Raw genomic sequence first — 24,613 nt, forward strand, 5'->3', positions numbered from 1 at the left:
AGGAACGCAGCTCCTCACCAGCAATGGAACAAAGCTGGACAGAGAATGACTTTCACGAGTTGCGAGAAGAAGGCTTCAGACGATCAAACTACTCCGAGCTAAAGAAGGAAGTTCGAACCCATGGCAAAGAAGTTAAAAACCTTGAAAAAAGATTAGACGAATGGCTAACTAGAATAATCAATGCAGAGAAGTCCTTAAAGGACCTGATGGAGCTGAAAACTATGGCACGAGAACTACGGGACAAATGCACAAGCCTCAGTAGCCGACTCAATCAACTGGAAGAAAGGGTATCAGTGATGGAAGATCAAATGAATGAAATGAAGTGAGAAGAGAAGTTTAGAGAAAAAAGAATAAAAAGATCAAAGCCTCCAAAAAATATGGGACTACGTGAAAAGACCAAATCTACGTCTGACTGGTATACCTGAAAGTGAGGGGGAGGATGGAACCAAGTTGGAAAACACTCTGCAGGATACTACCCAGGAGAACTTCCCCAGTCTAGCAAGGCAGGCCAACATTCAGATTCAGGAAATACAGAGAACACCACAAACATACTCCTCGAGAAGAACAACTCCAACACACATAATTGTCAGATTCACCAAAGCTGAAATGAAGGAAAAAATGTTAAGGGCAGCCAGAGAGAAAGGTCGGGTTACCCACAGAGGGAAGTCCATCAGACTAACAGCTGATCTCTCAGCAGAAACTCTACAAGCCAGAAGAGAGTGGGGGCCAATATTCAACAATCTTAAAGAAAAGAATTTTCAACCCAGAATTTCATATCCAGACAAACTAAGCTTCATAAGTGAAGGAGAAATAAAATACTTTACAGAAAAGCAAATGCTGAGAGATTTTGTCACCACCAGGCCTGCCCTAAAAGAGCTCCTGAAGGAAGCAATAAACATGGAAAGGAACAACCGGTACCAGCCACTGCAAAAACATTCCAAATTGTAAAGACCATCGATGCTAGGAAGAAATTGCATCAACTAACGAGCAAAATAACCAGCTAACATCATAATGACAGGATAAAATTCACACATAACAATATTAACCTTAAATGTAAATGGGCTAAATGCTCCAATTAAAACACACAGACTGGCAAATTGGATAAAGAGTCAAGACCCATCAGTGTGCTGTATTCAGGAAACCCATCTCATGTGCAGAGACACACATAGGCTCAAAATAAAGGGATGGAGGAAGATCTACCAAGCAAATGGAAAACAAAAAAAGGCAGGGGTTGCAATCCTAGTCTCAGATAAAACAGACTTTAAACCAACAAAGATCAAAAGAGACAAAAAAGGCCATTACATAATGGTAAAGGTATCAATTCAAAAAGAAGAGCTAACTATCCTAAATATATATGCACCCAATACAGGAGTACCCAGATTCATAAAGCAAGTTCTTAGTGACCTACAAAGAGACTTAGATTCCCACACAATAATAATGGGAGACTTTAACACCCCACTGTCAACATTAGACAGATCAATAAGACAGAAAGTTAACAAGGATATCCAGGAATTGAATTCAGCTCTGCACCAAGCGGACCTAATATAAATCTACAGAACTCTCCACCCCAAATCAACACAATATACATTCTTTTCAGCACCACACGACACCTATTCCAAAATTGACCACATAGTTGGAAGTAAAGCACTCCTCAGCAAATGTAAAAGAACAGAAATTATAACTGTCTCTCAGACCACAGTGCAATCAAACTAGAACTCAGGATTCAGAAACTCATTCAAAACTGCTCAACTACATGGAAACTGAACAACCTGCTCCTGAAGGACTACTGGGTACATAACGAAATGAAGGCAGAAATAAAGATGTTCTTTGAAACCAATGAGAACAAAGACACAACATACCAGAATCTCTGGGACACATTCAAAGCAGTGTGTAGAGGGAAATTTATAGCGCTAAATGCCCACATGAGAATGCAGCAAAGATCTAAAATTGACACCCTAACATCACAATTAAAAGAACTACAGAAGCAAGAGCAAACACATTCAAAAGCTACCAGAAGGCAAGAAATAACTAAGATCAGAGCAGCAGAGCAGAACTGAAGGAGAGAGACACAAAAAACCCTTCAAAAAAAATCAATGAATCCAGGAGCTGGTTTTTTGAAAAGATCAACAAAACTGATAGACCGCTAGCAAGACTAATAAAGAAGAAAAGAGAGAAGAAGCAAATACACACAATAAAAAATGATAAAGGGGATATCACCACCGATCCCACAGAAATAAAAACTACCATCAGAGAATACTATAAACACCTCTACATAAATAAACTAGAAAATCTACAAGAAATAGATAAATTCCTCAACACGTAGACTCTCCTAAGACTAAACCAGGAAGAAGTTGAATCTCTGAATAGACCAATAACAGGCTCTGAAATTGAGGCAATAATTAATAGCTTACCAACCAAAAAACAATCCAGGACAAGATGGATTCACAGCCGAATTCTACCAGAGGTACAAGGAGGAGCTGGTACCATTCCTTCTGAAACTATTCCAATCAATAGAAAAAGAGGGAATCCTCCCTAACTCATTTTATGAGGCCAGCATCATCCTGATATCAAAGCCTGGCAGAGACACAACAAAAAAAGAGACTTTTAGACCAATATCCCTGATGAACATTGATGCAAAAATCCTCAATAAAATACTGGCAAACCAAATCCAGCAGCACATCAAAAAGCTTATCCACCATGATCAAGTGGGCTTCATCCCTGGGATACAAGGCTGGCTCAACATACGTAAATCAATAAACGTAATCCAGCATATAAACAGAACCAACGACCAAAACCACATGATCATCTCAATAGATGCAGAAAAGGCCTTTGACAAATTTCAAAAACCCTTCATGCTAAAAACTCTCAACAAATTAGGTATTGATGGGATGTATCTCAAAATAATAAGAGCTATCTATGACAAACCCACAGCCAATATCATACTGAATGGGCAAAAACTGGAAGCATTCCCTTTGAAAACTGGCACAAGACAGGGATGCCCTCTCTCACCACTCCTATTCAACATAGTGTTGGAAGTTCTGGCCAGGGCAATCAGGCAAGAGAAGGAAATAAAGGATATTCAATCAGGAAAAGAGGAAGTCAAATTGTCCCTGTTTGCAGATGACATGATTGTATATCTAGAAAACCCCATTGTCTCAGCCCAAAATCTCCTTAAGCTGATAGGCAACTTCAGCAAAGTCTCAGGATACAAAATCAATGTGCAAAAATCACAAGTATTCTTATACACCAAGAATAGACAAACAGAGAGCCAAATCATGAGTGAACTCCCATTCACAACTGCTTCAAAGAGAATAAAATACCTAGGAATCCAACTTACAAGGGATGTGAAGGACCTCTTCAAGGAGAACTACAAACCACTGCTCAATGAAATAAAAGAGGATACAAACAAATGGAAGAACATTCCATGCTCATGGGTAGGAAGAATCAATATTGTGAAAATGGCCATACTGCCCAAGGTAATTTATAGATTCAATGCCACCCCATCAAGCTACCAATGACTTTCTTCACAGAATTGGAAAAAACTACTTTAAAGTTCCTATGGAACCAAAAAAGAGCCCACATTGCCAAGTCAATCCTAAGTGAAAAGAACAAAGCTGGAGGCATCACGCTACCTGACTTCAAACTATACTACAAGGCTACAGTAACCAAAACAGCATGGTACTGGTACCAAAACAGAGATATAGACCAATGGAACAGAACAGAGCCCTCAGAAATAATGCCGCATATCTATAAGTATCTGATCTTTGACAAATGCAACAAAAACAAGAAATGGGGAAAGGATTCCCTATTTAATAAATGGTGCTGGAAAAACTGGCTAGCCATATGTAGAAAGCTGAAACTGGATCCCTTCCTTACACCTTATACAAAAATTAATTCAAGATGGATTAAAGACTTAAATGTTAGACCTAAAACCACAAAAACCCTAGAAGAAAACCTAGGCAATACCATTTAGGACATGGGCATGGGCAAGGACTTCATGTCTAAAACACCAAAAGCAATGGCAACAAAAGCCAAAATTGACAAATGGGATCTAATTAAACTAAAGAGCTTCTGCACAGCAAAACAAACTACCATCAGAGTGAACAGGCAACCTACAGAATGGGAGAAAATTTTTGCAATCTACTCATCTGACAAAGGGCTAATATCCAGAATCTACAGTGAACTCAAACAAATTTACAAGACAAAAACAAACAACCCCATCAACAAGTGGGCGAAGGATATGAATAGACACTTCTCAAAAGAAGACATTTATGCAGCCAAAAGACACATGAAAAAATGCTCACCATCACTGGCCATCAGAGAAATGCAAATCAAAACCACAATGAGATACCATCTCACATCAGTTAGAATGGCGATGATTAAAAAGTCAGGAAACAACAGGTGCTGGAGGGGATGTGAAGAAATACGAACACTTTTACACTGTTGGTGGGACTGTAAACTAGTTCAACCATTGTGGAAGTCAGTGTGGGGATTCCTCAGGGATCTAGAACTAGAAATACCATTTGACCCAGCAATCCCATTACTGGGTATATACCCAGAGGATTATAAAACATGCTGCTATAAAGACACATGCACACGTATGTTTACTGCGGCACTATTCACAATAGCAAAGACTTGGAACCAACCCAAATGTCCAAAAATGATAGACTGGATTAACAAAATGTGGCATATATACACCATGGAATACTATGCAGCCATAAAAAATGATGAGTTCATGTCCTTTGTAGGGACATGGATGAAGCTGGAAACCATCATTCTCAGCAAAGTACTGCAAGGACAAAAAAACCAAACACCACATGTTCTTACTCATCGACAAAAGAACACATCGACACAAGAAGGGGAACATCACACACCGGGGCCTGTTGTGGGGTGGGGGGAGCGGGGAGGGATAGCATTAGGAGATATACCTAATGTTAAATGACGAGTTAATGGGTGCAGCACACCAACATGGCACATGTATATATATGTAACAAACCTGCACGTTGTGCACATGTACCCTACAACTTAAAGTATAATAAAAAAAAAACTAATATTACATAATTCCTAGTAAGCATCATAAAGTGAAATAAGATCAGAGAATCTTCCTCCTTATTATCTATCAAAAAAAACAAAAAAGAGTTTTGAAATACAGCAAAAAAAAAAAAATTCATGAGCAGAAACTTTAGGAAAGGGCACAACTTCAAGCCAGAATGTTGTAGCAAAGAAAAAACAGATTTTTAGTAAAGCTAGGTATGAGTCCTAATCTTACCCCCAATGGTGAAGGACAAAATCCTGAGAATTCTTAATAATACTCAACTATTCCAAGAGAAGGAAGTGAACCTGGAGGGAAATAGTGAAGAACTATACAGTGAACTGTCCTTTCTCTTTCTCTCTGCTCTATGCAGATTAAATATATTTAATTATTTTTTAAATATTATATTTTAAATATAATTAATTAATTAAATATAATTAAATATATTTAATATGGAAGATTAAAACATATTCAGAGGGTATTCTCCCAACATGAAAGGAACAAAAGACCTTTAAACTGCTTTCTTTAAAAAAAAATTACTTGTAGTCAAAATGCAACCACAGAAAAAAGTTACTTAAAGAACTAATAGGTACAGCACACAAACATGGCACATGTATACATATGTAACAAACCTGCATGTTGTGCACATGTACCCTAAAACTTAAAGTATAATAATAATAAAAAAATTTAAAAATGACAGCACATAAAAAAAAAAAAGAACTAAGGAATGGCTGGGCGTGGTGGCTCACGCATGTAATCCCAGCACTTTGGGAGGTCCAGGCGGGCAGATCATGAGGTCAGGAGATCGAGACCATCCTGGCTAAGACAATAAAACCCCATCTCTACTAAAAAATACAAAAAAATTAGCCAGGTGTGGTGGCAGACACCTGTGGTCCCAGCTACTCAGGAGGCCTGAGGCAGGAGAATGGCGTGAACCCAGGAGGAGGAGCTTGCAGTGAGCCAAGATCGCGCCACTGCACTCCAGCCTGGGAAACAGAGCGGGACTCCGTCTCAAGAAATAAAAAAAAAAAAAAAGAACTAAGGAATAAAGCCTGTAAAATTGTGGTGGCAAGCTCTGAATCTATTTAAGTGCAGAAGCAATGCTTTTTAAGAAGAGGGAATTATGGTTACAGAACAGAATATACAGAATATAAATATCATAGACCTTGATAATGTTCAAAGAACAAAACGAAGACAAATCAGAAGGGCAAGGGAGCTGAGATGGAAATAAACATATGAAGTTAATTTTCTCATCTTTCACAGGTAGGAATAAGTCAATACTATCTAAAATGGAAACAAAGTTTTAAAATATAATGATTTTAATTTCTTAATGTCTTTCAAAACCATTTTAAACACTTGAGACAATATTCCTTAAAGAGCCCTCTACTGATGAAAAACACTTATCAATAGTTCCATAATCCCTCTAGTTTCACATCAGTTTCATTTTCTTCTATTAAACTCAAATAACATTAGATATCTTTACTATAAAGTAGTACACACAATATGACATGTCCACTAATCCATTCATTCCCCTAACTCTACACATCCATATGGGTGCAAAGATGACAAGTGTGGTGGTCATCTAAAGTTAACTTCTGAGTAGAGGGATTAAGTGACTGCTTAAAACTTTTCCTTCATACTTGGCTGCAATGTTTGGATTACTTATAATACACATGCACCACTTTTATATTTTAAAAAAGACATACTGAATGAGAATATCTACTAAAGATTTTACATATGCTCAACACAACCCTTCAACTTTTCGGAGAGAACAGTTTGCTGATCACCATCACCTAGTGTCTCTACAACATTCTTTCAGGCTAATGGTAAGGAAACTGGAGCATCAGAAATCCTATGGTTCTAATATCTACCAACTTTTAAAACAGTGATCAAAGCATTCATAAAAGAGGTCTTTTCTTAGCCATGATGTGGTCTTTGTGATCTGTGAGCACTCACCAAGACCCAGAGTTCATTATTACTACCACAGAATATTTTCACTTACACAATGCTCTATTTGGGTTTCAATGCAATAATATATGAAGGCATTAAAATGTCATTTAATGAACAGTCTATCTTCTATTCTACCTTCAATAAAGAATTATTCCTAAATCCCTCAAAATGAAAAAAAGGGAAAAGCTATAACTGTCATTCATCTAGTAAAACATGCATCTATAAATCAAAACTTAACAAATTTTATGTTAAAATAAGACACATACCTTTTACAATTATACAGGCAGTAGAAAGCAAATAAAAATATAAAATAAGACACATACCAACAGAGGTGCTTTCATTGTCTTAATAAACAGGTGAATGTTCAGTGTAGTCAATGGCTGTTCCATTAGTGTTCTTCTACATTGCTGGGTCAAGTCCAAGACTAGTTTACAATGAAAAAAGTAGAGATGTGCATATTCCACATCCTCAGAGCTACAAATTAAAAATTAATTAACTTAATGAAGTTCAATATGTGATCCTTCTACCATCCAATAAGCTGTAACAATGAATTTTGTCTTAAGTCTCATGCTTTTGAATTATTATTTTGGTAAAAGCCTGAAAGAGTATAAAATTAAATGAACTTGGGCAACAAAGAAGATATAGAATATTAAAGAAAATTAACCTTAATATCTGAACAAACCACATGAGTTGTATAAACAATTTTTTTTTTGCTTACCTCTTTAATATGGTAGTTTCTAAATTATAATAGGTTATAGGCAAGCCTATAACCCTTCTTCCATAAAAAGCTGTCACCTTGCGGACAATGAGATTATCTTCAAATACAGTTGCTTTTCTAGAGCTATGCTAAATGAAGCTTTGTAATGCAAATTTTCTAAATTTAATTTAAACCCAAAGCTGTTTTGAATAAACTTCAGCCAAAACATTCTAAAATAGAAACCATGTGACAGTTTGTGGGAGTTTGTGAGTTTGTATCTGAAATATTACAAAACTCAGCAAATATGGCTTATAATTTGAGCTTTCGCATTCCCTTCAGCATGAGAATTCAAAGATAAACTTATAGTGGAGATAAGGTTTGCCAAAATTAAAATAGCATTTTAGAAATATCCATATGGCATTAGTAGGGTTTGGCAAAATACTACAAAATTTTATTTTTAAAATGCTATTTTAATTCTTGAGACATATTTAAACTGAGCTGACAAGGTTCACTGATTTCAAATTTAATTACCAAGTAATTTCTAATCAATTCAATGATTAAAGAAATAGTCACTCAAAGATTTACTTAATCCCTACTATGGTTTAAGCCCTGTGCTAAACACAACAGATAAAGGTAAATAAAACAATTACATCCTTGAAAGAGATATAGTCAAACAATTAAATTGTAGTTTGTAAGTGCTATAATATGCAAAAATACTATAAGGAACAAGGAAATATTTCTTTCTGCTTCAAATTAGGAAGGAGAAGGAAGGGGAAGAAAACGGAGATTATCGCAGAGCTTAAAAAACAAAAAGGGAGAGAATTCCCCCTCCAATAAGATAGGACAAATGAGCATTTCAAACAAAAGCAATGAAAGCATATATATGCAATGAAAGCATATAACTTGTTGAGGAGATTCCTGAATAGTCACATACTGCTGAAAGGAAAGTGTTGAGTGCAGGAGATCCTAGTTAAGGCTGGACTCCATAACACAGCCTCTGAAACAACAGAATAATGTTGGAAAATTATTTTATCAGGGATCATTTGCTTGCAGATAACGGAAAACAAAAACAGTGAAACTTATTTGAAGTTTATAAGAGAATCTCACAGAATATAAGGAAAATTCAAATAATTGGATCAGAGAAAAGTCAGAGAATAAATGTAGAGACCTGAACAGCAAGCGTTCAGGGAACTTCGTTTGCCATATTAACACTTTTCAGCTCTCAATTCAATCTGGGAAGACACCTTTCTGTTTTACTTATAAGTGGGCAAAACATTCCTGTGAGCAAAACAGCTACCATGTTGTATAATCCAGTTTTTCCATGTCCAATTCTAAGTTCCTGGGAGAGAGGATCTCTCATCTCTCTCATTTGCTCAAGTAAGCCAGTGGATTGGCGGGCCCTAGGTCAGGTGTCCACCTCTGATTTAATGGATTGTGACATGTATGGGGCATGGGTAATACCCTTCTTGGCCCACAGATTCTTTAGGAAGGGAATATAGGGAAGTAGCAGAAAGTACTGGAGTCTATGGCATGCTATCTCTTTTACTACCTATCATAAATGCTTTTCTTAACAAATAATTTCAAACACACTCAGATCCAATATGATACAGCAATTAATATACTAGCCTTAACTGATGTTATAAAGCCAGAAACTAGAATAGTGTCTACATCACATAGGAAGCATTCAATAAATATTTGCTGAATGAAAGAATTAACAAGTGAAAGAAAGAATGTATTCACCTCACTCCTATTAGGAGATAACCCAAATAGCCAACTACTTTATCCAAAAGTGATATCACAGCACCACTGTATTCAGAATCCATAGTCTTTCCCTGTCACCTCAGGTCCAGGGATGACTCATCACCATCTTGTTACCCATGAAGAAATGATATTCCAAACTTCCCCAATACATCATATATTCAAAAGCAAATGAAAAACAGGATAAGAAGATAACTGTGCATTTTTAAATTCCCATTTAAAAAATGGGAAAAGCAAAAAAATCTTACAGAAAAATACCATGCCTTAGTCTTAGATCAGAATATATATACATATTCTGTGTGTGTGTGTGTATATACATATATATACAGTATATATACACATATATATTATATATATAACTTACTGAACAGGATGTGTAAGGTAAATAATAGGACCTATACCTTGCCAATAAATAACCACCTCTTTATGTTTTAATATCACTATTATTTGCAATTATTCATTAACTAAAAAATATAGAGGCTGGTAAGATGAGAGAATACAAACAACTAACCCTCAGAGAAACTGCGGGGCTAGCATGCAATCACTGTGGTATGGAGAATAACAAGGCTTCACCCATTCCAGGATGGGAAATCAGCAGTACAGACAAACAGTGAGCATGCATCCATTTTATTTAACTCATTAATGACAGAATCAGCAGAATGAGACAGGTCAATAAGGAGAGACTAATGGAAAAAGGAATGCTGGTCAATGTCATACAGAGCAATAAAAACATAACTTCTCTTTGTAGAAACTTTCTTCTCTGCCTACTCTCCTTCCCTCAAAAGTCATTTCACCTTATCAGTTTGCTATGCCCTAGCCTCTAAATGTGGAGCTGTACAACATCTGGGCTTTAAACTTTTGTGTGTGGCATATCATATAGCTGCTGTTTCCTGAGAGGTCAGCAGGAGAGCTCATTAAAAACTCTTGGATGGCATTAAAAGGTCATACAATCACCATTGTGCCCTGTTTTGGATTAATTTTCCTGAAGAGCATTTTGAAGTCAAACAAAAAAGAAAGAAAACTTTAACCCTAGGTTGCCCAGCCAAAAAGTGTGGAAAGTAGGCTTCTACCTAAAATTGTAAACTAGACAAGAAAAATCAACATTCAAACATTCTGTTCAAAAACTGTACCTAAATACATTTAAGATTATTATGACAAAGTAACTTACAAGAGTCTCACAAAGAACTTCTGAAGCTTCATTTTGAAAGCTGTTATTTTACCCCCTATCTGATCACCGCAGGAGAACCATTCCTAAGATATCCCGCTTGGCCACTCACATCTTGTGGCTTATCCACACTGCCTTCGTTACCTTAGTCTAACATCACTTCTGTATATTTTAAGACTGTAATACAGCAGACTATAGTAATAAAGGGGATTTCAGGTTTCATTTATATATTCACGTCTGCTATGGTTCCTTTATCTAAGCCCATGCTGTGGGAGCATAATGGAAATGCTAAGTAATGCGAAATAAGTGAAGAAGAAAAAAAAAAACCTTTAAATTGTTGACATGTGCTTTTTATACATACCCAATACTTTCCAAAAGGGCAATTTCTGTGGTTAAGACAAATTGGTATGTAGTCCCATACACAAAAGCGGCTTCCATGACTGCTCTGTGCTCTGAAGAAGAGATAAAGGGAGTTGGAAGACAGGAAAAAATAGTTTGTGTGACTCTATGTAAACTTCTATTCTGAATATTATCCTACACTCCTTTATGTTCTACTATATTTAAAGAAAAATCCTTCACAGGGATACTAGTTGGGAAAATGCAGGCAGTTAAAAGAAGTTATAAAAAGTCTATTCTATTCAAGGTAAGAGAAGAATTCAGAGGGAGTAGAAAATGAGTTTTTACTTGAGAATATAATATACAACAAACTTGTGGTAGTTTCTTTCTAGTAGTAGGGAAAAGAATATGAATCCACCATACAACTTTCATGTTAGGTTTTATTTGTGTATGTGTCTGTGTATATTATTTCTGGGTTAGTTTTTTTAATCAAACTTACACTGAAAGAAAACAATAATTTTACAAGGCATATAATATACAACAAACTTGTGGTAGTTTCTTTCCAGTAGTAGGGAAGAGAATATGAATCCACCATACAACTTTCATGTTAGGTTTTGTGTATGTGTCTGTGTATATTATTTCCGGGTTAGTTTTTTTTAATCAAACTTACACTGAAAGAAAACAATAATTTTATAAGGCATATTAATAGCCACTCCCTCACCCTCTACTGCATTTCCAATTCCCAAGGGACAAGCACTTTCAACTCATTTCTTCTTCTCTTATTTCTTTTATCTCAACTCTTTATTTCATACATATATGTGTGTGTGTGTGTGTATCATATATAACTTAATATATATAATAAGAGTTTTAGTATTATCTGTTGACTTCCTACTGTGGAAGATGACAAATCATCTCTTTCCTGAAACTCAGCTCCACAAATGTAAACATATCCCATCCCAACTCTCCCAATATAGTTCTAACTTTTATTAGATCAATATCCAGTATTACTTTGTTGACTCAGTAAATACTATTTGCAGAGAAGCCATATGGTACAGAATGGCCACTTTCCCTTTTTGAGCAACTTCTTCACTATAGTTATAACTATCTTTTTAAAAATTTTGTTTTTCTTTTCTAATTTCTTCCTAAACTCTTCCACAATTTTCTAACTCTCTCAAGACTTCAAATATATCAAGTATACTATCAAATCAATCTTCTTGTAAACATTTCTGCAGAGCCTTCTGATTTGCTCCAATATGAACTCTTGCTACCTAGCCTGCTGCACAACTGCCATCCTGAGGATTCTCTTACTCCCTCTCTTGTGTTGGGTCCTTTTTGCCTGTTATCCAATATCGTCTTCTTTATTGCTTCCTTGTGCCCATTATCTAACACCTGCCTGTGAGAGGACATACGGAATAGACAACTTTTGCAGTCCTGCACATCTGAAAGCGTCTTAATTTTATTTTCAAAATTAACTATAGTTGGCTGGGTACAGAATTCTAGGTTCTAGTCATTTCCCATTTCCCCTGAGAATTCTGAAAACACTGCTCCATTTCCTTCCATTTCTAGTACAGCAATTTAAGAAGTTCGATGCTATTCTCATTCTCAATCCTTGAACTGCAAACTCTTCTTTCCTCTCTGGAAGATTTTAGAGTAGTCTTTTTATCTAATATTCTAAAATTTCAAAATAGGAAGTCTTAGTGTGGCCCTGTGGTATTACACTATGCTGGGACTCAATGGGTCCTTTCCATCGGGCAGCTCAAATCCTTCAGTTCTGGGAAATTTTCTTGAAGTATTTCTTTGATGATTCCTCCTTTTCAGGTTTTATTTTCCCTTTTCTCCTCACTGTCATTTCCAGACAATTATCTTCCCATCCCCCACATACTCTCCTAGCACTTGAACTGCATATCATCAGATCATTCCACTCACCACCCCACCTTGGAGTCACCCAAAACACCCCAGCCAGGATCACTTCCCGTCATTCCATGAAGAATTTAGCTTCTGTCACACTGTCACTCTCTCTAGTACTACTCCTGTCATAATCCTTGGGAATTTTATTATTATCCAGGTAGATCATCCTTTCAAAATCCCAGCCTCTCAGGCCTTGGCCTTCTTTATTCCAGTCATCCTTCTTCAATCATATCTTAACCACTAACTCTACACCTTGCAATCACCAATTAATGCAATCCCCTCCATAATTTCCCTCCTCCCCCACACAAACACACATCTCCAGCTCACTCTGTATAGCACACAACTCTAACCCATCAGGACCTACAATCCATAGGTCCTCCCCCTCTGGTCTTCTCTTTCCCTCTAATTAAGCTTAAATTCCCTGGTCAATCTTTATAATAATTTCCCTGCCCCCTTTTTTTTAGGCTAAAAAATGTAATCCAGGTTAACTCAGTGCTCAGCCTGTTCAATACTTACAGCTGCAAAAGGAAACATAGCTGGGGAGAGGGGGAGGGAAGCCAAAACAAGCTAGCATCACCAAGCTAATGGTGTCACTTTAAATTGCTGATATTAACTATTATTGCTGCCTAACAACCATTCTTTATTTCCAGGCCTCCGAAATAGCTCTCTCAACTCTTCCCTCAAATTAGCTGATGATTTTGTGTCTATTTCACTGAGAACAAACAACCAATTAAAAAACAAACCAAAAAACGTTTATAAACTCTTAGCACCATATCCACCCACCCACTTGGCTGAATGGATGTCCGCATTTTCTCATCCCTCTGGTTACCAGAGATGAACCTTCTGTGCTCCCACCCAAGAACAACCCCTGCCCTTGTTCGCTACATTCCATCCTCTCTTGCCTACTCGAAAACTTTGCTCCACCAACTCCCCCCTCTTTTTCCTGTGTGAGGCATTTCCGCTTTCCTACCAGATCTTTCTCGTTAACATACAAATACGTTTTTCAAAAAATTATTCTCCTAACTCCATATATTCTTCCAGCCAGTGCCCCGTTTTTCTCCTTCCCAATAGCAAAACTTTTCTAACAAGTCTCCGTGTTCAGCCTTCAATTGCTCTCTACCTATTCTGTCTTACATCCCTCCTATCAGGCATTAAACCCCTACCACTCTACAGAAACTGTGCTTGTCAAGGTCACCAGTAACTTCTATACTGCTAGGTAGGCATAAAGGCCACTTGGCACTTCTGATGTTAAATCAACCTTTCAGCATCATTTAACACAATTGTTCCTGCTCTCTTCCTTAAAACTCTATCTTTACCTTGCTTACTGGGCACTTCTACCACATTCATTCTGTCTCCTTTACTGGTTCATCCTTACCTTACTGATCCATAAATGTTGAAGTATCTAATAGGTTCAGTCTTCTCTTTTCCATCTAGACTCACTCAGTGATCTCTTCTGGTCTCACAACTTTATTTCTCAAATTTACTTCCCTAGTCCATACTCCCAACATGAAATGCAGTCTAGTAATACCCAACTACCATACTCATATCTCTATTTGAATGTCTTTTGGGAATTTCATAAGTATGATGTCAAAAAGTGAATTCCAAGAGCTTCCTCTCCAAATTATCTATTCCCAGTCTTCTGAACCTCAGTTGCTAGCAAATTCACCTTTCAAGTAGCTCAGGCTGAAACCCCAGAACCAACCTTGTCTCCACTATTTCTCAATCTATATCCAATAGATCAGCAAACTCAGTTAGCTTTACTTCCCAAACACTGCTAAAATTCAAATTTATTGCCACCTCCATTGCCATCACCCTGGTCCAAGCCACCCAGCATCATCTTTTGGTTGACTTATTGCAATAACTTCCTATTTTTCTCCCTTACTCTATCTTTGCTCCTTCCAATCTAAGTTAGTCAACATTATTTACTGAATACTGGAAACTACTATACCAGGTAAAGGAGGGCTATAAGGAAATAAAAAAGAAATAGCTAACACTTTCAGAGTACCTACTACACTCTAGGAACCATTTAATTATTCATTTAATTATTTAATTAAAATAATTTATTTTAATTATTCATTAAAGTTCATTTGATTCTCACAATTACACTAACAGGTAGGCACAATTTATTTTCCCCATCTTAATCACTAGGAAACTGAAGTTAAGTAACTTGTCCAAGGGCTCACTACAAATAATCAGTATAGCAGAAAGTCTAACCTAGAGAGTTCTTATTCAACCACTGTATTATGCTGCCCATTTAAAGAAAAATAGCGTAATAGTAAAGATGCTTTAGATTTATTTTAAATATTATGACTGTAGTCAAAAAATACACTATTTTAAGTACTTCAACATACATAAGTACAGAGGCATAGCAAAGATTAAAGCAAAAGTTAAAGAATACCTGGTATTCCAATGGCTCTTACATATGAGAATATAATATTTGCTTTTCCTTTCAGAGCATTTTCTATGTTCTGAAGGTCTTCCAGGTTGGTAATATATTTCACTTCATTAAAAAGAAGAGCACTGAAATAAATACAGATATAATTAGTAGAAAAATCTGATATGTATTTAGTTACACCACACTTCTTTTAAAGAACCTAACCAAAAGAGAAATATATCTCCATTGAATAAATTATCAGTAGTAATAATGTAAGCATTTTAATAATACTAAATTGGAATCACTCTCCAGATCATTAATCTGTCTCTGAGAACATCAACCAGGGACAGTTGTGAGACGATGTTCATTATGTATTACAACGGTCTCAACAGATTAAAACTGTATTCACTAACACCCTAGTCTGGCCAAATATTCCCACACAGACCTCTCAGCCTTGAACACATTTAAGCCCTTCACAAACCTAAACAGCAGGCTTCTTTGCATGGCCTATAAGGTCTGACAAGACCTAGACCTTGTCTACCTCTCCAACCTCATTTTGCTCTACCATTCCTCATGTTTACAACATTCTAGGCAAACCTCAGAGCCTCTGCACACAGTTTTCTTTGCTGGAAGCTATTCCTTTTGCTCCATTTCATAAGTATGATCTCAGATTAAACATCGTTGCCTCAGAGAAGTCTTCTCTGTTGGTCCTGTGTAAGTAAGCCTGTAGCATTTTCCTCTCATTTCAGTAGTTGATTCCTTTATAGTACTTATTACAACTTATAATTATTTATATATTTATTTACTTATCTCCACCTTTCTCATTAAACCCTCATGCCCTTGAGGCAAGGATTTTGCATATTTTATCACTATATCTGTAAAAACTTATAATACAGCCTAGTACACTATATTCAATAAATATTTATTGAATGAATGAAAGAAAAAGTAGGGCAGGAATTATTTACTCCCATTCTTTATTTGAAGAAATGGAAGTTCAAAACACTGAAGAGTTTACTCAAAAACGCATTTATTGAATCAAGAAGCCAGGGACAGAATACAGAACAGGTGTTCTCAGTCCTAGTCCAGTAATCTTTCCACTTGACCGTAATTCTTCCAAATCATCCTTTCAGTGTATAAATCAGACTGACTGATCATATTTATTCATCCAAAATTATCCCTTTTTTAAAGTTGTCTGCTTCTGGCCGAGCACAGTGGCTCAAGCCTGTAATCCCAGCACTTTGGGAGGCCGAGGCGGGCGGATCACGAGGTCAGGAGATCAAGACCACGGTGAAACCCCGTCTCTACTAAAAATAAAAAAATTAGCCAGGCGCAGTGGCAGGCACTTGTAGTCCCAGCTACTCGGGAGGCTGAGGCAGGAGAATGGCGTGAATCCGGGAGGAGGAGTTTGCAGTGAGCTGAGATCACGCCACTGCACTCCAGCCTGGGTGACAGAGCGAGATTCTGTCTCAAAAACATGAAATAAAATAAAAATAAAAATAAATAAAGTTGTCTACTTCTATATAAATTCTCTACCCCTAACAACTCATTCCACTTAATCCCCATGTGCATAAGTATGTATTTTTGATAGGCTAAACTTCAAAAAATTTTGAAAACTTTTCAAAATTTTCATGTTGCAGGTCCACATACTTAAATAAACAAAGGTTCACTCAAATACTTCAAATAAATTAGTCAAACATCGTTTCCTCCTATAAAGTTTTTCCTAATACAGCAGTTCTCAAACTTTTTGGTCTCAGGAAACTTTTATATCCTTTAAACTTATTGAGGTCCTCAAGGAGCTTTTATGTAAGTTATATTCATCAATAGTTGCCAAAATAGGAATTAAAATAGGAATTTTAAAATATTTATTAACTCTTTTAAAAATAAACATCATTACATGTTAACATAAATACTTTTTCTTTAAAAAAAAAAAAAACTATACTTTATAAAACCAAAGGAAAACTTAGTGAGAAGAATGGTGTTTTACTTTTTTTTTTGAGACGAAGTCTTGCTCTGTCGCCAGGGCTAGAGTGCAGTGGCACGATTTCAGCTCACTGCAACCTCCCCACCCTTGGTTCAAGTGATTCTTCTGCGTCAGCCTCCCAAGTGGCTGGGACTACAGGCGTGCACCCCCACGCCTGGCTATTTTTTTTTTTTTTGTATTTTTAGTAGAGATGGAGTTTCACCATATTGGCCAGGCTGGTCTCGAACTCCTGACCTCATGATCCGCCCGCCTCGGCCTCCCAAAGTGCTGGGATTACAGGCGTGAGTCACTGCGCCTGGCCTTGTTTTACATTTTTGCAAATATCTTTAATTCGGACTAAATAGAAGACAGCTGGATTTTCATTTCTGCTCCTGTATCTAATCTGTTGTGACATCACACATCATGTAGCCTCTAGAACCCCAATTCATGAGGGAATGAAAGTGAAAAAGCCAAATAATGCCTTAGTGTTACTATAAAAATATTTCCACTCAGTGGGCACCCTGAAAGCGCTGTCCTAAATTATGCTGGCTTAAATATTTACCCATTCATTACAGATTTCTTCCACTTTTTAAAAGAAATGTAAAACTTGATCTTCTATCATTCCCAGGGCTCTTGTTTTGTTTTTATAAGAAATACTTACTGAACAGTATTCACTATGTGCTAGGTATTTTCAGGTTTTCATTTAACCTCTCAACAATACTTCCGGAACAGTATTACACACATATTCACACACAGGCAACAATCTGAGAGACTAAGTAACCTGCTCCAAATCATACTTCTAGTTGCTGGCAGAGCTTCTGACACCAAGGCCAGGATTTTCTAAATTATATTACTGACCACTTATAAAAATGGGAAACCAGGTGGAAAGGTGGCAACTAAAGAATGGCAATGGAGTCTCAGTGGCAAGCTGAGCTATTGGCTGCCTATACATTTTGGCTAACAAGTCCAGAATCACTCTTCAGTTACTTCAAAACAGTTGGGAGGTACAATCTAGTTAACTCAATTGGACTACCATGTAAATTCTAGGCTTGGAAATTACATTCACCTAGTCATGACTTTTATTGTTTTATTATCTCCAATGTGTTTGCTTCAAAAATTAAGTCTGAGTATACAACCCTCCCCAACCATTGTTTGCAATAAAGACTGGCAAATATTTATTAGGTACTTACCACATGCCAGGCATAGTACTAAGCACTTTATAAATAGTGGCAATTTATCAATTTGGGGGCTGCCCACTCCCTTTTGCTTTGTCCAGTTTTCTAAGTCTTCAAGGTAGGCAGAGCCCAAGTGAAAGCTGATATTATCAACCTTGCTTTCCCAGGCTCCTTGCTACAAGGCATGACTATCTGACAAAGAATCACTTGCCTGAGATTCTGAAGCAGGAGCAGGCGATACCAAGAACAAGGAACAGTAAAGAATTATTTCAAGAAGCAGTGGCAGTAACAGCTGGCTTCAAAGGTAGCAATGACAATTGTTAGTCACAGCCCCAATGCAGGTAATGCAAGCTGTAGTATCCAATGCTCAGCAATAATGCAGCTGTCCTCCTCAGACCCACTCTGTGTCATAATTTTCACTGTATCCAGAGCTGTCTAACCTTTGAGTCCAGTTCTCTAGCCCTTCTATCAAGGCTGAGATTTCCTATATCCACTTCAAATCCTTTTCTGCTTAAGCCAGTCAGACCCAGATTCTAGGGCTTATAACTAAAAACCCTCAGCAATGCACTCTGTCTTGTTTAATTTTCATGGCAACCATCTGAAAGCAGAACTATCATTAACCCCATTTTAAAGATAAGTTCAGGGGCTTAAAGAGGTTACCCTGCCTAATGTCCCAAAGCTCATTAAGTAGTCATTATCCATGACATAATAATAACCAAAACTAATGACATTCATAATGTAATGATCCCTATGATTTTTCCCAATGGCTTCCTCACTTTAATATATTCCTTAATATATTCATTTTCAGAATATGAGGATCCATTCCACAGCCTGTGCTCCCTTACTCCAGTTCCAAAGAGGAGAAATACTGACAAAAATGGGTTAAAGGAAAAGTCTCTCTTGGGATTTTCTTGCTCTGTTGATGGGGTAAAACAGCCTGGGGCTGCTCTAACTAGGTTCTTCCTGTCCCAGAAAGGCCTTCATTTTCTTTGGCATGCTTTTCCTGAGATTTTCCTGCAGTAACTATTAGTTGGATAAGATATTTGGTCAAGAATTGAGTGGGTGTCAGAAAGAAAAACAACAAAGGGTCTACCTGACCCTACTTTTAGAGCAGCAAGCAACTCAATCCTTTTTGAGATACAGACAATTTTTGTATTACATTTCTGTCATCATTCAAATTCTTAGAACACAACAAAAAGGAAAATGTAAATGTTTTACCATACCAAAACCCCCAGGAAAAAAAAGACAGAGAGAAATAAATTACTTTTATCTAAATTAATTACTGTGTATTATGACTGGGCAGATTCACATATAAAAAGAAATATCCCAAAGTCTTTTAATAAGTATTTCTAAATTAACATAATAAAAACAAACCAAACAGGTAGAAGCCACCTCTTGAGAGTACAATAATAAAGTTCACAAATATCAATCTTAGTCTTTTGTCATAAATTATATATTCTCCTAATAGCTTGCTTCTTATAAAATTCTTACTACTAGAAATAATTTTATGACCTTAAAATTTAAGAGTATTTCTGATCTTCCCATTTTTAACCACCAAAAAGTAAAACTTCCAAATTCATCATCCACAAATCCAAAATTTAAGCACCTAATATATGTCATGTACCACATATGTACTGTAGAAGCACTTTGTATAAAAATTTGCAGTTTGGAGATAAAACCATTAATACCAATTAACAGAGCTGTGAGGAATTCAAACCCAAGAAAAGCAATTTTTTCTTATAATTTCCCAGTAAAACGTATGTCATTATCGAACAGGAACCCACCTGACAATATTGTGTAGGAACAAATCTGATACAGATAAAAGAATGAGCAATCGCTCAATGCCTATTCAGGAGAGAACAGCATGGGCACAGTTCAGGAGTTTTAGAGGAGGACAGCTGTAAAAGTAACTTTCCCCCGAGGTTCTACAGTAACAACGCCTAAACACTCAATCCTTACGCTCTGCAATAATGTGTTAAAGAATAAAATATTAGTGGAAACTATGACAGTTAAAAATAATTCTTCTAATACTTGAAGTTCATGTTATGAGTAGTATGTTAACATAAAGGGAAAGGAATTTCTATTTTCTGACAAAATACAGTATTGTCACAAGAAGTAGTACCATATCTTAATAAAGAGTTAATGAGATTTCACTGTTTCTTACTGGATTATCTTTTCTTTTTGCATCATTTGATGATTTTTTTCTTTTGCATCATTTGATTTTTTATTTTTATTTTTTTGAGGGTCTTGCTCTGTCACACAGGCTGAATGGCAAAATCATAGCTCACTGCAGCCTCGAGCTTCTGGGCTAAAGCCATTATCCTGTCTCAGCCTCAGTCTGAGTAACTAGGACAACAGGCACACATCACCATGCCTGGCTAAATTCTAAAAACGTTTTGTAGAGACTGGGGTCTCATTGTATTGCCCAGGCTGGTCTTGAACTCCTGGCCTCAAGTGATCCTCTTTCCTTAGCCTCCCAAAGTGCTGGGATTACAGTGTGAGCCACCTCACCTGGCCTGAGGATTCTTAGGAATCAACAATGAGTACAGGTAAAGAAGAATGGGCTGGGCGTGGTGGCTCACTCCTGTAATCCCAGCACTTTGGGAGGCTGAGGCGGGTGGATCACCTGAGGTCCGGAGTTTGAGACCAGCCTGGCCAACATGGTAAAACCCTGTCTCTACTAAAAATACAAAAAATTAGCCGGGCATGGTGGCAAGCACCTGTAATCCCAGCTACTCGTGAGGCTGAGGCAGGAGAATCGTGTGAACCCAGGAGGTGGGGGTTGCACAGGGCCAAAATCACGCCATTGCACTCCAGCCTGGGCAACAAGAGCGAAACTAAAAAAAAGAATGGCCTTTCATTGCAACTGCTTCCTCGTGGCAAATATCCCCACCAACTGCCACACCATGAACTCACATTTGTTTTTTCTTCTTAACTGATAAATAAAACTTCCTGCATTTATATATATATATAAAATAAATAACATTTTAGAGCACTGGGCAAAATCCGTAACACATTATTTTCACGTGTTATTTTGATCATCGCAATAATCTCATGAGGCTGCAAGTATAACACATAAGAACGAGGAAAATAAATATAAATTGCTCATATTCTCAATCAATAAAAATTAGTTGGGCCAGGCACGGTGGCTCACACCTGTAATCCCAACACTTTAGGAGGCCGAGGCGGGCGGATCACAAGGTCAGGAATTTGAGAACAGCCTAACCAACATGGTAAAACCCTGTCTCTACTAAAAATACAAAAAAAAAAAAAAAAAATTAGCCAGGTGTGGTGGCGCATGCCTGTAATCCCAGCTACTCAGGAGGCTGAGGCAGGAGAACTGCTTGAACCCAGGAGGCGGAGGTTGCAGTGAGCCAAGATCGCACCACTGCACTCCAGGCTGGGCGACAGAGTGAGACTCCATCTCAAAATAATAATAATAATAATAATAATAATAATAATAATAATAATAATGATAATAAATAAAAATTTGTTGTTACTTTCCTTTTCTAAATACAATCATCTCTCAGTATCCTCAGGGGATTGATATCCAGGATTGATTCTTGGATACCAAAACCCATGGATGCTCAAGTCCCATATAAAATGGCAGAGAATCTGCTATAACCTACACACATCTTCCTGTATACTTTAAATCATCTCTAAATCACTTACTTATCATACCTAATACAATGTAAATGCTATGTAGTTATATTTAAAATTTTTTTTACTGTTGTATTGTTATATTTGATTGCCTTTTTCAAATATTTTTGATCCACTTGTGGTTGAATCCACAGATGCAGAACCTGTGAATATGGAGGGCCAACTGTATTACCATTCTTAACCCCATCTAGAAGCTGGGAAGTAAAATTTTCCTCACATAGTAAATGAACCACTCAATTTTGCCACTTTTCACTTTGTATATTTAGAAGGCAGAGTTAAGAATTTTTAGACTATAAATCCAAATTCTCATTTTTAATTTAAATGTCATTTATTTCACAAAGTGGTAATACTTTTACAGGGTTCAAAACACAAAAGGTACCAAAAAAGTTAGAGTCTACTTCATCCTTCACCCCCAGCTTCCCCATATCATTCCTATCAACCAATATGTTCAGTTTTTGTGAAACCTTGTAATACATATGCCACATACATGTATACTACATGCATTTACATGTGCCTCTGTAGAAGGAAATCCTGTGTGGCTCTCCCAGTGCTCCTACACAGACCAAATCTCCTGAAGATCAAATCTAGCAAGATAGAAAAATGGAGAAGTCCCATTCTAAGTTTGTTTCCTTTTCTCCAGGAGCCATCTGCTTCCATTCAAAGAGAAATAAAACATATCTGTGATATTGTAAAATATGTATTTGGTCCCCAACCCTGTTTGCTGGCATGCAACTCCTGATATCCTTATAATCTCCACCAAACTGATGTCCTGTGTATGCTAATGCGCTGACCGATGGCTGGCAGACAGCTTCAGGATGAAGCCTGGTCACTAAAAGACCAAGGCATGATTAGAGGGTTAGGACTTTCAGCTCTAACTCTCAATCTCTGAGGAGGAGCGAGGGGCTGAAGGTTAGTTGGTCACCAATGGCCAATGGTTTAATCAATCATATCTACATAACAAAGTCTCCATAAAACCCCAAAGGGAGAGGGCTTGAAGAGCTTCCAGAGAGCAAAATGCACAGAAGTTCCTGAAGGGTGGCATGCCAGGGGAGGGCAGCATGCCAGGGGAGGGTATGGAAGCTCCACGCCCCTTTCCATGTGCCCTGCCCCATGCATCTTTTCATCTGTATCCTTTGCGATACTCTTTGTAATACACCAATAAATGTAAATAATTGTTTCCCTGAGTTCTGTGAGCCACTCTAGAGAAACAGCCAAGCCCAATGAGGGGCTTGTTGGAGCCATGAGAACCCCAATTTATAGCTGTTCAGACAAAAGCATAGGAGCTTCTGTCCTATCTGACTGGCATCTCAGGTAGGGGGCAGTCTTGGGGACTTGGCCTTCAACACATGCAGGATCTGATACTATCTTCAGGTAGGTACTGTCAGAATTGAATAAGAGGACACCCCGCTGATGTCAGCTACAGAGTTGGTGTGTGGAGAAGACTCCTCAAACATCTGGTCACAGAAGTATTCTACATTTTGTGAGAGCAGAGGAAAAATGATTTTTGTTTTTTTCACACACTATCTTCTCTTCCCCAGAGTCAAATGCTTATATTTAGTGATAGGGGCCTTCCTCTTCTGCTCTTACATTCCACAGTAAAAGATAAGCACTTTATCTTCAGAGAGGAAGAGTAAGTGTGCCAGCTCCTATATAAACTCGGAGATTAATAATGTTGAAGTTCTCCTTCTTCAAACCTTGCTATGTACAGGTATAAGCATCTGACTCTTGCCTTGTCATTCAGTAGAGAACTAGGTATGAGGATAGCGCTACCGTGCTACTCTGGCTGCTGTTATTGCCGTAAGGTCAATTCTCTAATTCAGAAGTCTTCTATGTGTGTATAACATATATATATTACACAGACTCACAAGTAGGGTAACAACTCAGACTCTTTGGAGTTTTGGACTTAACACCCCCTCTCCTATGTAAATAGTATGATGCTATGCCCTAACCATTTGATTTATTTCACTTACTACATCCTGCAAAATCAATCTGAGAAAATTTTAATAGATTGACAAGTCACTATATTTTAAATCAATGATGTTTCAGCAGTGTTGTAAATATCCTACCAAAAAAGGTACATAATTGACAATAATGGTCAAAAAATATGTTTCAAATATTAACAATTAGTATAAAGATCACCCTAAGTTTATACTTGTTATTCTATCTCAGATTTTACTAACTTAATTTTTTCTTCAATTCCATATTCTGAAAATAACAAATTATCTAAACCAATGATCTTTTCTGCTGACGAAGTAGCAAAGTTCAAGTATAACTGTAGGTCACTGGTCTCAAGCAAAACATTCTAAGTAAGGAACAACACAAATGCTTCGGGATAAAAGTAACAGCATGGGTTACACATTTTTAAAAAGCAAGCCAAATAAAGTAACACATATTCTCTAATGCAGGCTTTTAGTTCATAGACAAGTATTTTGAGAACAATCCAAACATCTGTAAATATTTCTCCTTATTAAGAATTAGGCTAAGTATTGGATTTAGGTCAAAAATAACTGACTAGTTAAATATATTTTAATATGTATGTCAATGAATTTTTGTAAATGGAGGCAATCCCAGGAAATTTTGACTTGCCTGTTTACTGAC

The 24,613-nt window shown here is 37.1% G+C and overlaps 1 protein-coding gene across 3 annotated transcripts in view; it reads right to left on the minus strand.

The window, feature by feature from the left end:
• The window catches only part of TXNDC16 (thioredoxin domain containing 16), a 129,026-nt gene that overhangs the window by 80,278 nt on the left and 24,135 nt on the right, over positions 1–24,613 (minus strand). For all 3 annotated transcript variants that reach the window (XM_001158742.7, XM_009427814.5, XM_063792911.1), the window contains 3 exons: positions 15,245–15,366; positions 10,964–11,054; positions 7,306–7,456 (listed from right to left, as the gene is read on the minus strand). In XM_001158742.7, the coding sequence (XP_001158742.3) occupies positions 7,306–7,456; positions 10,964–11,054; positions 15,245–15,366 (364 nt within the window). The remainder of the gene's footprint in view (positions 1–7,305; positions 7,457–10,963; positions 11,055–15,244; positions 15,367–24,613) is intronic.

Source organism: Pan troglodytes, chromosome 15 (assembly GCF_028858775.2).
Source record: "Pan troglodytes isolate AG18354 chromosome 15, NHGRI_mPanTro3-v2.0_pri, whole genome shotgun sequence".
NCBI classification, from domain to species: Eukaryota; Metazoa; Chordata; class Mammalia; order Primates; family Hominidae; genus Pan; species Pan troglodytes.